General features: G+C 38.9%; 1 protein-coding gene across 1 annotated transcript in view; it reads right to left on the bottom strand.

The window, feature by feature from the left end:
* ZFPM2 (zinc finger protein, FOG family member 2) overlaps positions 1 to 12637 on the bottom strand; it is a 420346-nt gene that overhangs the window by 162152 nt on the left and 245557 nt on the right. Inside the window, exon 5 of the mRNA XM_015407281.1 lies at positions 8605 to 8716. Within this exon, the coding sequence (XP_015262767.1) occupies positions 8605 to 8716 (112 nt within the window). The remainder of the gene's footprint in view (positions 1 to 8604; positions 8717 to 12637) is intronic.

Below are 12637 nucleotides of genomic sequence, written 5' to 3'. Positions count from 1 at the left end.
AGCTGAGGTGACAGCAATTAAAAAGGCTATTTTCCATGCTAGAAGTTTGAGGTCGCATGTTGCGAGCGGCTCAAAGGGCTTCCTCGTGAACTGGCGGATAACTAGAGGGAGGTTCCAGGGAACGACTGGAGTTTTGACAGGAGGGTACAGATGCAATAAACCTTTTAAAAATGTTTTGAAAGTGGATGGGAAAACAGTGTGCATCCGTCAACTTAAACATGGTAGGCCAAAAGGGCGGCCAAATAAACACGTAACGATGAATGGGAAAGTCCCGTCCTGCTGATAATTCGGGGACTGTTGAAAACCATGGTTGCCTCGGCCACCATGGGGTTATTAAGATGCAGTCCGCGCTGTCTCTGAGTATTTTGCGGACCACTCTCAATTAACAATGTTAATTGTAAAAAAAGAGGGCTAATCTACACATTTGTAGACTGTGCCACCCCAGTCTGTTCGGCATCTCCTTACACTGGAAATTCCGGCTACATAAAAATAGTAGCTCTTCAGGGATAGGACTAATTTAGAACTTCTCTCTGCCAAGTGCGTATTTTCTAGGTGAAGACTTCCACAATGAAATAACTTAGACTAGTGGTCTGAAGTTTCGGAATACAGCAAAGTCTCTACCAAATGAATTGCCAAAAAAATCTAAATTACCAGAACATTCAGAAATGGCTATTTTTAACAACGAGTCTCTGATCTTTAACAGCAATTCACCCTGACCACTGTCCACACCAGCTCTGACACAATTCCCATTCATTTCAGTGGAATTACACAACCAATATTCAATGGAGGTTGTTCCCACTGTGAATATGCCCATTTAGGCTGATTTGGAATTTGGACTGTTAAACTTCTATTGGAGCAGGCTTTAGGAGTAATGCTGTTTGATTGACATGGGTTCGGGTTTTTTTTTTGCCTTAGCATGTATGTAATCCATATTTGTGAGTACTACTGTAGTTATTAATTTAGCTTGTTTATATTGTACTCAACCACATTCTAAGCATTTTATAATGTTAAAACAAACATGTTCTTGCCAAAACATAGCTTACAGTTTAAACTTAGGAGACAAAAGGAAAAGGGGAGTGAAGAAACAACAAGATGGAAACACATATCCAGAGATTCTGTTTTGTAAAGCTAAAACATTCATAGACAGCAGGTTTCAGTTGGAGAAGATTTAAACTTCTTTTTTATAGCATGCTAGGACACACATAAATTGCCACTCCTGAACCAATTATCAATTATTATTTGTGTAGAATCATCTGCTCACATTTCATTAAGCATGCATTGAACAGCGGTGGGGGGGAACACGAACGATTTCTTCTGCATCATCTCAATAATAACGAAGGGCATAAACTACTTGGTGAGGCTAGATAGAAAATAAAGTAATATCAGTAAATCATGATCATAAGTATAAAAATAACCAATGTGGAACATGAAAAGAAATGACAGAAGGCTTGAAAATTATTTGTGCTGTCTGCTCTGCTGTACAATTCATGCAGCAAATGGCTGTTTTTTTCCTACAGTTCACAGGGCTGTCATTCCTGGTTTCAAACTATTTTTGAAAGACACGGGATTTTGATTGTTTTTAAATCTAATTTTAAAGCAGCCATTTTATGATCTTTGGTTTCCAGTGCAAGTTGTCCCACTAGTTTTATCTTAACTTCAAGCATCCTCAGCCTTACATGCACCATCCAAATGGTCTCAGACATATATTAAGCATGTTGGTTTTTACTGCATGGAGTTATCCTGTGGTGCTCTGCAATCAATTACTGTTATACCACCATCATTAATAATTTTCTTAATGAAAATGATTCTGTTGATCTCCGTTGTATTTTAATTATCAGAGTTAAGCATAATTACACTGCAGCTCTGAGCTGGCATGTAGACTCCTTTAGGGCGCAATTTTGTTTTAACACACTGATAATGTAATTTTACATTGTGTCAGTTGTTTAGTTATTATCCAGTCGTACAATTCCGCTGTATTCCTGATAACAGATAATAACCTTAGCACCTCCTATATCCTGAAGTCATTTAAAAAGCAATATTAGAATTTCACAACTAGCTAACTTAATCGCCTTATGATTTTATAATTCCCACTGCTAAACATTTTTACAGGCAACCTCTTTCACCACTGCTACCAAACAGTCAGTATCCCTATACGTTTCATATAAAAGCACGCTAACTAGTTTCCTCTGTATGTGTATACATGTATTTGCATTATAATTTTTATTCTGCAGTTTGGATCTGTACCTTTTCCCTTTTGTTTTAATATACTCTCATTTTCCTGCATCCTTAACAAAAGATTGGCCATTGTTAGTCCAGCATTTTGTAAGATAATGGCAACCACACAACTGCCTCTTTCCTGTTTCCCTAGGCAAATACCTGTTGCTACCAGATAACTAACTGCCTGAGAAATACATATTCTACTCCACCTCTGCCGCAGCCACTTCTTTACTTCTTGACTCTCAGTTTAAGATTTGGTGGGCATCCTATGATGAAGTTTCCCAGGTGGAAGGAACAAGTTTGCAACAGCAACAGAGGGTTATATATTTCTAAATATTTCACACTACATAATTCATCTTTCTTACAGATATTTCTATAGCTTTGCTTTAATATTGCCAAAGGGCTGTTACAGCCAAGCTGCAGCCAACAGTTTAATCATAGTTAAGCATTCTGCTTGCAGCATCATGCACCCCGCTGTTAGCCACTAAGCAGAGTTCCCAGTTAACATAGGATCTGAAACTACAGTCCAAAGTTGGTTTCCTAAGTGAAATGAAAATTCGTGTTAACAGAGTTAACATTTCAGCCAATGTAACAGATTACAGTGGTTAAACCTGAGTGTGGGAATTTCTGCTCCAAATGTTAGGAGCACAGGGTGAAACACAAAAGACCTATTCCTGATTGCTTAAATGGGGTTAAACAATTTTTAAAGTAATTGACAGTGTTACATATTCACTGGTTCAGTCTTTTTAAAAATAATTATGCTTTGTTTCCACATCTTTTTCAGAGGCTATGTTTTTTTAAAATCTTCTCTGTGAATCAATTCAGAATTTAAACAGACATGAAGAAAACCAAGACCCAAGTTCCTTAGCCTATCATCAGCTATCAAATGGAATGCTTCCATCAACCTAAACATAGATTAAAGGAGTCTTTATGTTATCATGTGCCAACCAAATATTTTCAAAGGGTCAGAGATCAACTAAAATGGACATTGGATATCAATAGGTATGATGTATTCTAGGTTTTTTATTACTTTTTTACTGTTCTCAGTACAGTTCTTTCTAAGAGTTGGAGGTGTTTATCCAATATATAATCAAGAATGAAATCTGAAAAGCTTTCCTTAGGGGCATCCAGTACAGATTCACTACACACATCCTCTTCAGCAAGCCCATTTCCTTTGTTTGCATTGCCTAATGGAGTAGTTTTATTTTGATCTGAAAAACAACCATTAACTTCACACAAAAAAGTTATTCTGAAAGCAACACTTGCTGCACTTATTAACATAAGTAAGATACCTTTCAGCAGAAATAAATAGACTTTTTAAAGGTAAAATAAACAGAAAATATAAAACAATGTTCAATGTTAAGTCACCTTGAAGTTTTTTCCACCCACAAGTTAAGCACAGAAAAAGCCATTCAAAGTAGAACTCAAGAAATTACAGATATAATAATCCATTCCCAAATTTGGCATACAGAATTTGGCATTTTAGACAACAGTGGTGACTGGATGGTGGTGTGGTTAGGTTTGTTCCTTTAACACTGGGGGGGGGGGAGCTACCCTACTAAGAAAATTTGTAAATGAAATATTCTTTGAATATATTAACATTTAATTCCTACAGGTTTATCACGCAAGCATATTCAACATCTGGCCGATAAAAGATCCAATGATAACATGGATGTATGAATGGACCACCATAGATCTAATAATGCAGACAGAACTTTCATAGTCCTCACACCACCATAAATGTAATGCTTTTCAATGGAGCCATTACAAAGCTTCAGCTACCATTCATCACATACTCTAATAAAATACTTATCCGTAACCAGTTTAGGACTATATAAAAAAATGTTCCCCAGAGGCAAGTAGCATGCATATACTTGAACTGTATACCTAAAACCTATCCCACTCCCTGCACTACCAGCTTGCTCTGAGCCATAAATTACTATGCTTACGTATTTCAGTGGGGTTACAGCAAAAGCATAGATGGTTCTGCCTCTGATATTATGTATTATAGCATAAATATTTGCGGGCTTGAGTCCGCTTTGTCAGATTAGCTTCATGCACCTAATAAAGTGGGCTTGAGCACACAGAAGCTTTGTTACAATAACTTGGTCCGTCTTTAAGATGCCACAATATTTTTATGTGTAAATAACTCTACAAGCCCTGTCAGTTTTCTATCACTGAAAAAACATGCTGTCATCTCCAGTGTGCTGATAGGGGGCATTCTCTAGCTACAAACACCATTTGAAATTATTTGTTATTGGCAATATTTTTCATACAAAAATATTGTTGGGTTACAGAAAATATTTAATTCCAGTACTAAAGAATCTATGAGGTAGTTCACATGGGCTGATGCTCATTCAATGCCTGATTAATGCAGCTTCAACACAGATAATCCAAAAACAGGGGCTCAAGGATTAAACAGTCCAAATTTAACATACTAAGGGCTAGAAGAAAGTCAGAATGGATCTAACAAGATATTATTTGAATTTCAGTATGTATACTGAAACCAAGAACCCTATTTTCCAAAGCGTTCCAACATATTACCATGTTCACTCCTTACTAACTTTCCCCAGACTTTGCTGTAGCATGGAAAAATGAGCCTCTGATTGAAAAACCAGGCTGTATGCACACATAAGAAAAAGAAACGTAAGAAAAAGAAGAGCTCTACTGGATCAATCAACAGTCCATCAAGTTCAGCATGCTCTTTCACATAATGGCCATCCATCTGCCAGCAAACAGGGCCGAAAGGCCAGGGCATTAAGAATATAAGAAGAGCCACCTGGATCAGACCAGGTATCCATCTAGTCCAGCATACTGTTTCATACAGAAGACATACAGTTGCCCTAAACAAGCAAGGCACAGATGCCAAAGCCCTTCCTCTGATGTTGTCTCCTAGCACTGGCATTCAGAAGTTTGCCGCCTCTGTATGTGGAGACTCCTTTGAGTTACAATGGCTAGTAACCATTGATGGACCTTTCCAACATGAATTGGCTTAACCTTTTAAAGCTATCTAGTTCATGGCCATCATTACCTCCATTGTAAAGCAATCTATACAGGTCTCCCCTCAAAGTCAACTCAGAAACTCAAGAATGCACCAGTACAATTATTATTAGGAGCTAGCCAGAGTGTGCACACCCATTCTGCAATAACTCCATTGACTGTCCATTAGCTACCAGGTTCAATTCAAGGTATTCCTTATGATGGCCTTGGTCCCTCAAAGCTGCAGGACTGCCTCTCCTCCTATGCTCCATCACAACAATCTGAGCAGGGCCTTCTGCAGGTACCACTCTGCAAATGGGTAAAATCAACATACACGTGTTCTCTGTAGTGCCCTCCCCAACTTGTGGAATGCCCTAACTGAGGAGGTCGGAACTTCTCACATTCTGCAAACTCTGTAAAACGGAAATGTTCAGGAGGGTACTTTTATAAAAGTGAGAGCTATATTAGAATGGTTTGGGAGATGTTTCAAGGAAGGGACAGGAAGGAAGAAGAGTTCTGAAAAGTAATATGGGAGACTGGTAGCAAAAGTTACAAACATTCATTTATGTTTCTCACATATCTGTAAACACAAATTCTACTTTGGATAACTGCAGGAAAGGTTTTTTTATGTAAACAGCTCTTAATGCCTTTTAAACTAAGCTGCAATTTCTCATGCATATGAAAACCATATATACATATACATAGACACATCAAAATACTGTCATTTTCTCCTGCTAAAGCAATGAGTCACAGTAAATTTTAAATGATCCAGATTTATTTCCTTCTAAGCTTGGGCTTTTCTCCTTAACTAAAGCAGGTATTTTCAGGTTACAAAATTAATTTATTGGTGTTTTGTAATTATAATAAGAAGAATGTACAAGAACCTGGTGTATAACTACTAATTTTTTTAAACATGCAAATTCCCTGTTTTCAGTGTTTCAATTTTCAAAGGCTTGTTGCAGTTTAAAGGCAATCCTCTTATAAGTGTACAAATTGCAATGATTATAGGAACAACTTGTAATTGTTTCTAGTAAGTTTTAGTACCCTTTGATATTATGATTAGTGTTTTGTATGTTAATATAGTGATATGGGTGCTTATTTGCCTGGATGGCTGTATGCAGAAATGGTCACTAAGTTGTCTCAGCAAACAAATCTTTCATCTCAGTGGGTCTGTTTCTTAAGCAATAAGAAAAAAAAACCTTAAAATAAATTGTACTAGAGCAGAGCAATTTCTGAAGTATTCACAATGCACCGAGACTGGCGATTTACAGCATTTGCAGCCTAAGCTTAATTAGAAATGCCCAAGGAAACAAACAAAAAGAGGAAATAGAAAGCAGACCATTCTAATGTGGCACTACTGCTATATCCCCAGTGCCTTGGCTGAGTATTTATTAACTATCTGTATTACAAATGCAGGACTGCATGTTGAATATTTCACCTTTGTTTGACCAAAGTAACCCAGATTGGCGAAAGGGTGACATTCAATCCCAGCAAAGGAAGGTTGACAGAAGTTTTGTTTTTGCTTCAGATCTTCCCGTCTGCCCACTCCCTTAATCAGAGGCTGCTGATTAATTACCCCACCTTGTACCACAATGAGTGCAATAATCCCAATGGAACTAATATACGTTAACTAGCCTGTATGGGGAAGACTGCTGCCAACCTCTAGCGCCCACTGAAAGCCATACAGAAATCCGCACAAAACATTTTTTGGCAGGCCCCACCCTAAAATCTTAGAACTCAGTGAAGCAGAAAACTCACATTCTAAATAAAGTTGCTGTGATTATCAGGAAAAGACATTTCACTATACAGATTTGTTCACATACTCTGTAAACCAAACTAGCTGCTAATTCCCCAACAGCGCAGGATGCTTTCTTCAATGCCTGTTATGGTTTGGAAACAATGGTACCAGTAACATTTCTTACAAAAACAGAACAGAACACAATGAATTTGTAAAGCAAAATTTCAGATGTCAAGGTTAACTCACTTGCAATAAGCAAGCACAGCACATTATTTATTGTATTTCTTTATTTATATTATTTATAGTCTGCCTTTCTCACAGGGACTCAAGGTTAGGGTTGCCAGCCCCCAGGTCTGAGTGGGGGATCCTCCGCTTTTGGGGGCTTCTCTCTGCCACTGGCCAGCTGGCTGGTGGGGGAAACCCCATCTCCGAACAGCGACATCGCCAATGCAATGATGTCACACAGAAGTGATGTCATCACGCTGAGGAAATCGCATGGCAACACTCTGGTGTGAGGGCAAAACTCTATGGCTTGTAGTTTGTTTTACCATAGAGTTTTGCCCTCAAACCAGAGCATTCCCATGTGACATCCCTGACATTTATTTATTTATTTTATACTTTTGATTTCTTATACCGCTCTAATACCGAAGGTTCTCTGAGCGGTTTACATTGCAAATTACCAACTTCTGTGTGACATCATCACATCAGCGACATCATGCAAGGACACTGCTGTTTGGGGCGGAGCCCTTCCCCCTCCTCCCCCTGCCACCTGGCGACCCTACTTAAGGTGGATTACACAGAGCGAGACAGTACAATCAACAAAATAGGACACTGAATAACCAATGCATTAGTATTTTAGAAGTCTGGAACCACCAGTAAGAACTGAAGCATAGCATAGGTATTAACATGACACATTAAGCACTACAAAAATTACGTAATAGGAACCTACTTACAATAAGATATACGGAGCAGTATAGACCACAGTCCCTAACCATAGATTTTGTGAAGTTCAGATATGGATCTTAAATGTCTAAAGGAGACCTTGACTGAAACAAACACAACAGTGATGTTATATCTTAGGGGCCAAAATACTGAGTGTGATGTAGGCATTTCTGTATACGTAGCACATTAGGCTTTTAAAATCATTTTCCTCCACTTGCAGCCTCTGCGATCCTTAGTGAATCACTTTTGAAACTCAGAGAGATCTTAGAAGAAGCTTGGGAAGCAGAGTACAGAAGTATTCTTGCAAAAAAGAGACAAAGACCTGTTACATATGAGCAAGGCTTTGTATGCAACTAAAGGGGTTTCCAGGATACGTAGGACACACTGCGCACAGCTGCTTATAGGTTTTTTACATAGACAATGATGTACACTGGCAACTGTTTATACCAAACCATCAGGTATAAAAACTGGAAAACCTGTGCCTTTTAAAAAACAAAAACAAAACCTTATGTCCTGCTTCCTGTTAATTTAATACATAATTCCAAGTTAACAAAAAATTGAATAGCACTTTATTGGATCTGAATCAAAGGCATGGGAACTTCTGTTATACAGGACAAGACTCGCCTTTGCACCCTGCATTTGCTGCTTCTAATGCAATGGACACATTTCATCAGGACTATCATTAATTCCCTGCTAAGAAACTGGAAGGAAAATCAGCTCATGTTTACCTTTGCTGTACACAATGCAATTGTTTTTGTTGTCTTCCACTCCTTGCCAAGTCACATCCAGTAGCCACTTGGGGCCAGCAGTCAACACCATGGGGACTGGAGCCTTTGTCTTCTGTAGAAAGGATGATAACAAACAGATGCCATTTGCTCATGTTGATTAAGAACTTGAATAATAATAGTAATAATCATTTTATTTGCAAACAACTAAATCTCCAAACCCATAAGCCAAGGCCTTATTCCCCTGCCTCAGGACTTAAAAAAAAAAAGGAGTAGAAGACGACACAAGCTGCAAGACTTGAGTGTTTTCATAGATCTGAAAGGTAGAATTATTATCAAGGATTTTTCTGAATGATAGCACTGGATCAGATCTCCAAGATTAGGCAGATCTCTGGTGGCTCAGAATTATAAAGGGAATGCAGATGACTTTCACAGCAAAGAGCCAAGTGTTTAGAAGTGAACTTTAGACACATTGTACTTCATTATCGACAGGATCTCACTATTTCCTGAAACAGACAGGAAAGAATTTAAAGAATCAGTATCCATTTCAAAGCTCTATCCTGGGTAACATTTATATTATAGAGGGGAATTATTCTGAATAGATAATGTAATTTTTCCCCCCTCTCTTTTTTTTTCTTGCTGAGTGCTGATGTGCAGCTTTACTATTGCTGAAATAATAATGCTAATGATCCCACATGCATGCTCTCCAAAAAAGAAATGTAATAGCAGCAGCCAGAATGAATTTGAATGAGATCAGAAAATGCATAACACCCACCCCTTGTTCACAAAAGGCAGAGCGGCAAAGTGACATTATTTTTTATTATTACAGAAAGAATTCACTAAAGAAGGTTTAGCATTTTGCAAAGTAAGGTAGAAAATCTCAAATTATTTGGGCTTAACTTTAGTTCTTAAATCCAGATGCAAGGGATGAACTGATCTGGAATTTAGTAAGCCTTATCAACATTGTTCTTTATGGTGACCGGTAGTGAAATGTCGTTTAGACATTTATCATTCACCAGTTCTTGTTCAGTATATCAAACATCATGAAACTATGACTCAGAGTAGAGAGTACAATGAAAAGGGTCTCAAGGTAATATTCCACCAGTATTTTTTCTCCAAAATGTAGATAAAATCTGGTTCAAGCAATACCAACCCTTTCTTTCTTACAATTCCACGACAGACTCAGAAGTTGGAAGTATAGGTTTAAAGTCTAATCCTATGGGGCCACTGGAACATCAAATAGGTGTTTGAAATGAAACGCAATGACCACCATGGTGATATATCATTACGATATGTGCATGGCTATTATAAATGGACTGATCATGTGTGGATCAATACTATTAAACAACAAAACGCTTAGCATTTACATGTTTCAGCATTACATGTCTAGCAATTATACGCCCACCAGAAAGACAGGGCAGCATTTGGAATGTCTCACCTATGCAGCATTTTGGGGCTTTTCATTTCATGCACCATGATGTCAGCTGCGTATTTAAATGCTGAACATGCAGAAGTAACCAAGCTACATGATTAGGAAAATCACACTGAAAAACGTTTGCTGAATTGTACCATTTTTGATGGAGTCATTTGAATGCCTCTCCCAATTAAAAAAGCTTTTCTACACATAGGAAAAGTAGCTCATTAGGGAAGAGTGCTGACTAGACTATTTTCCATGACAGACCAGTTTTCCACCTGAAGAGAGTTTATTTAGTAAGGGGGAAATATGATGTCATCTATCTACAGTATAAAGTGGGACAATTCAGTTATAGCTTCTCCATGTGATTCTGCTATTCACATTTCTTCCGCTTGATTCTAACGTTCTGGAACCAACTTTTATGTAAAGTACACAACTAGATCAGCCCCACTTGCCTTATGGAGGATGCTCCAATGACATATGTCATTCAGTGTATTGTAACAGCTATCTAAAGAATGTGGTGCATATCTGACTCTTTCTATAAAGTGAGGATTACACCATTCTGGCAGTTGCCAAAAATATTTTGGCTGCACTAAAAACCCAAGGTTTGAATCCCCAATCTGCCATGGAAACTTGCTGAGTGATCTTGAACTAGTCACATATTCTCAGCCTAATTTATCTGACAGGGTTGTTGTGAGGATAAAATGGAGGAGAGGAGAATGATGTAGGTCCCCTCTGGAACATAAACGAAATAAATTAATATAGTGCATACTGAATAGCAGTTGTGCTAAAACAATCTGAAACTTCATAATCATTTTCCTAAAACAGAGAAACACTGTGATATTTTAAAGCTTTCAGTGATACCCTTTCAAAATCATACATGATTGCCTCAACACACAGCCCCATATGCACACATGGAATTCTAGTGCACCTTGATCCATTCCTTTAAATGAAAGGAACACATCCACTTGAGCAGTTATCACAACATAAATCGGTGGCATGGCATATGTAAAATGGCAGCAGTGTTGGTCTGCAGTAGATTTTCGTCTAGTAGCGCCTTACATACCAACAAAATGTTCAAGGTATAAGCTTTTGAGAGTCAAAGCTCTCTTCATCAGATGCATGTCTGACAAAAAAAGAGGGTTGACTTTCTGATGAAGGAAGCTTTGACTTTCGAAAACTTATATCCTAAAATCCTGTAGGTCTCTAAAATGCTATCACAGATACATATACAAGTCAGAAATAATGTGCCTATAAGACATTGGACAGCAATTGGACAGCAATGGAAAATAGAGTAAGAAGGATGCCATAAAGCGATGATTAAGGACATCCTTATCCCAATCCAGTGATGTACTCAAAAAGTAAATGGAGCTGCACATGAAAAGCCCTTTCTAAAAATCCTATCTATAAACTGTTGGAAGGAAAGGGACAGTAAGGGAACTGAATTCAGCCTCCATAACCACTCTTGAAGTATGAATGTAACTTGCCCTGACCTGGATAGACAAGGCAAGTCTGATCTAGTCAGATCTTGGAAGCTAAGCAAGGTCAACACTGGCAAGTACTTGGATGGGACACCTCCTTGAAATACCAGGGGTGGGAGGTAGAAGCAGGCTTTATTCAGCCACCTCTCTGAACATCCTCCAGGCCCCAAGTAGGGGTCATTCACCAGAGGTTGCCATGACTTCCAGGTGCAAACATACACTTGTGTGCGCGCACACACATGCACATATTTAAAAAAAAAACCAAAAAGACGTATGAACCTAACTTATTTTAGTCAAAGGCTTGCTCCATCAGTACCTGTCTACTTTGACTGGCAGGATCTTTCCAAAATCTGTGAAAACATGTACTACCTGAAATAATTTAACTAGAAAAGCAGGGATTGGAACTGGGAGTTTTTAAATGAAATAATGCCGTATCACTGAGCCACATTCCTCCACTTACAAAGTCCCTCCATTTAACTGATAGCTCCACTCCAGAAACTAGCTTTTAAACAAGGGTTCCATGTGCGCAACACAGTGTAGGCTGGAGAAGATAATTATGCATACTTCACACATGTAATTTCCCATCCAGCCAGGGTTATATATGCAGTATCCCTGGATGGAACTGGTTTATAAAAATATCAATCTCCTAACAAAACAGGTAGAAGAAGACAGCAGTGGGGCAGGAGGGCGGGTGGTGTGAATGGACAGATGACCACTCGAAGATCACCAGTTACTGGTAAGCAGCCTGTTTATCTTCTTCGTGGTCTCTGTGCTTCACACCAATGGGAGATTAGTGAGCAGTAGCCAACCTGGAGGCGGGTGCTGTCAGGTGTTTACTGCTTAGCCGATGATAAAACCTGACGTCCCAGACTGTCACTGGTGGACTGGCGGACGTCTAGGGCGTAGTGCCTGATGAATGTAGTAGGCGTGGCCCAGGTTGCGGCTCTGCAAATGTCTTGCAGCTGTACTCCCTTCAGGAAAGCAGTGGACGTAGCGACAGCCCTGGTAGAATGAGCCCGTACCGGGCCTGGCAACGGCTGTTTCGCCAGTAGGTAACAGAGTTCTATCAGACCTACGATCCACTTGGATAGACGTTGGGCAGTGATTGGGGTGCCCACACGGGGTGTGACGTATGAGACAA

Source organism: Gekko japonicus, unplaced genomic scaffold, assembly GCF_001447785.1.
Source record: "Gekko japonicus isolate JY-2015 unplaced genomic scaffold, Gekko_japonicus_V1.1 scaffold119, whole genome shotgun sequence".
NCBI lineage: Eukaryota > Metazoa > Chordata > Lepidosauria > Squamata > Gekkonidae > Gekko > Gekko japonicus.
The sequence above is the reverse complement of the archived record's forward strand: the minus strand, read 5'-3'. Positions and strand labels throughout refer to the sequence as shown.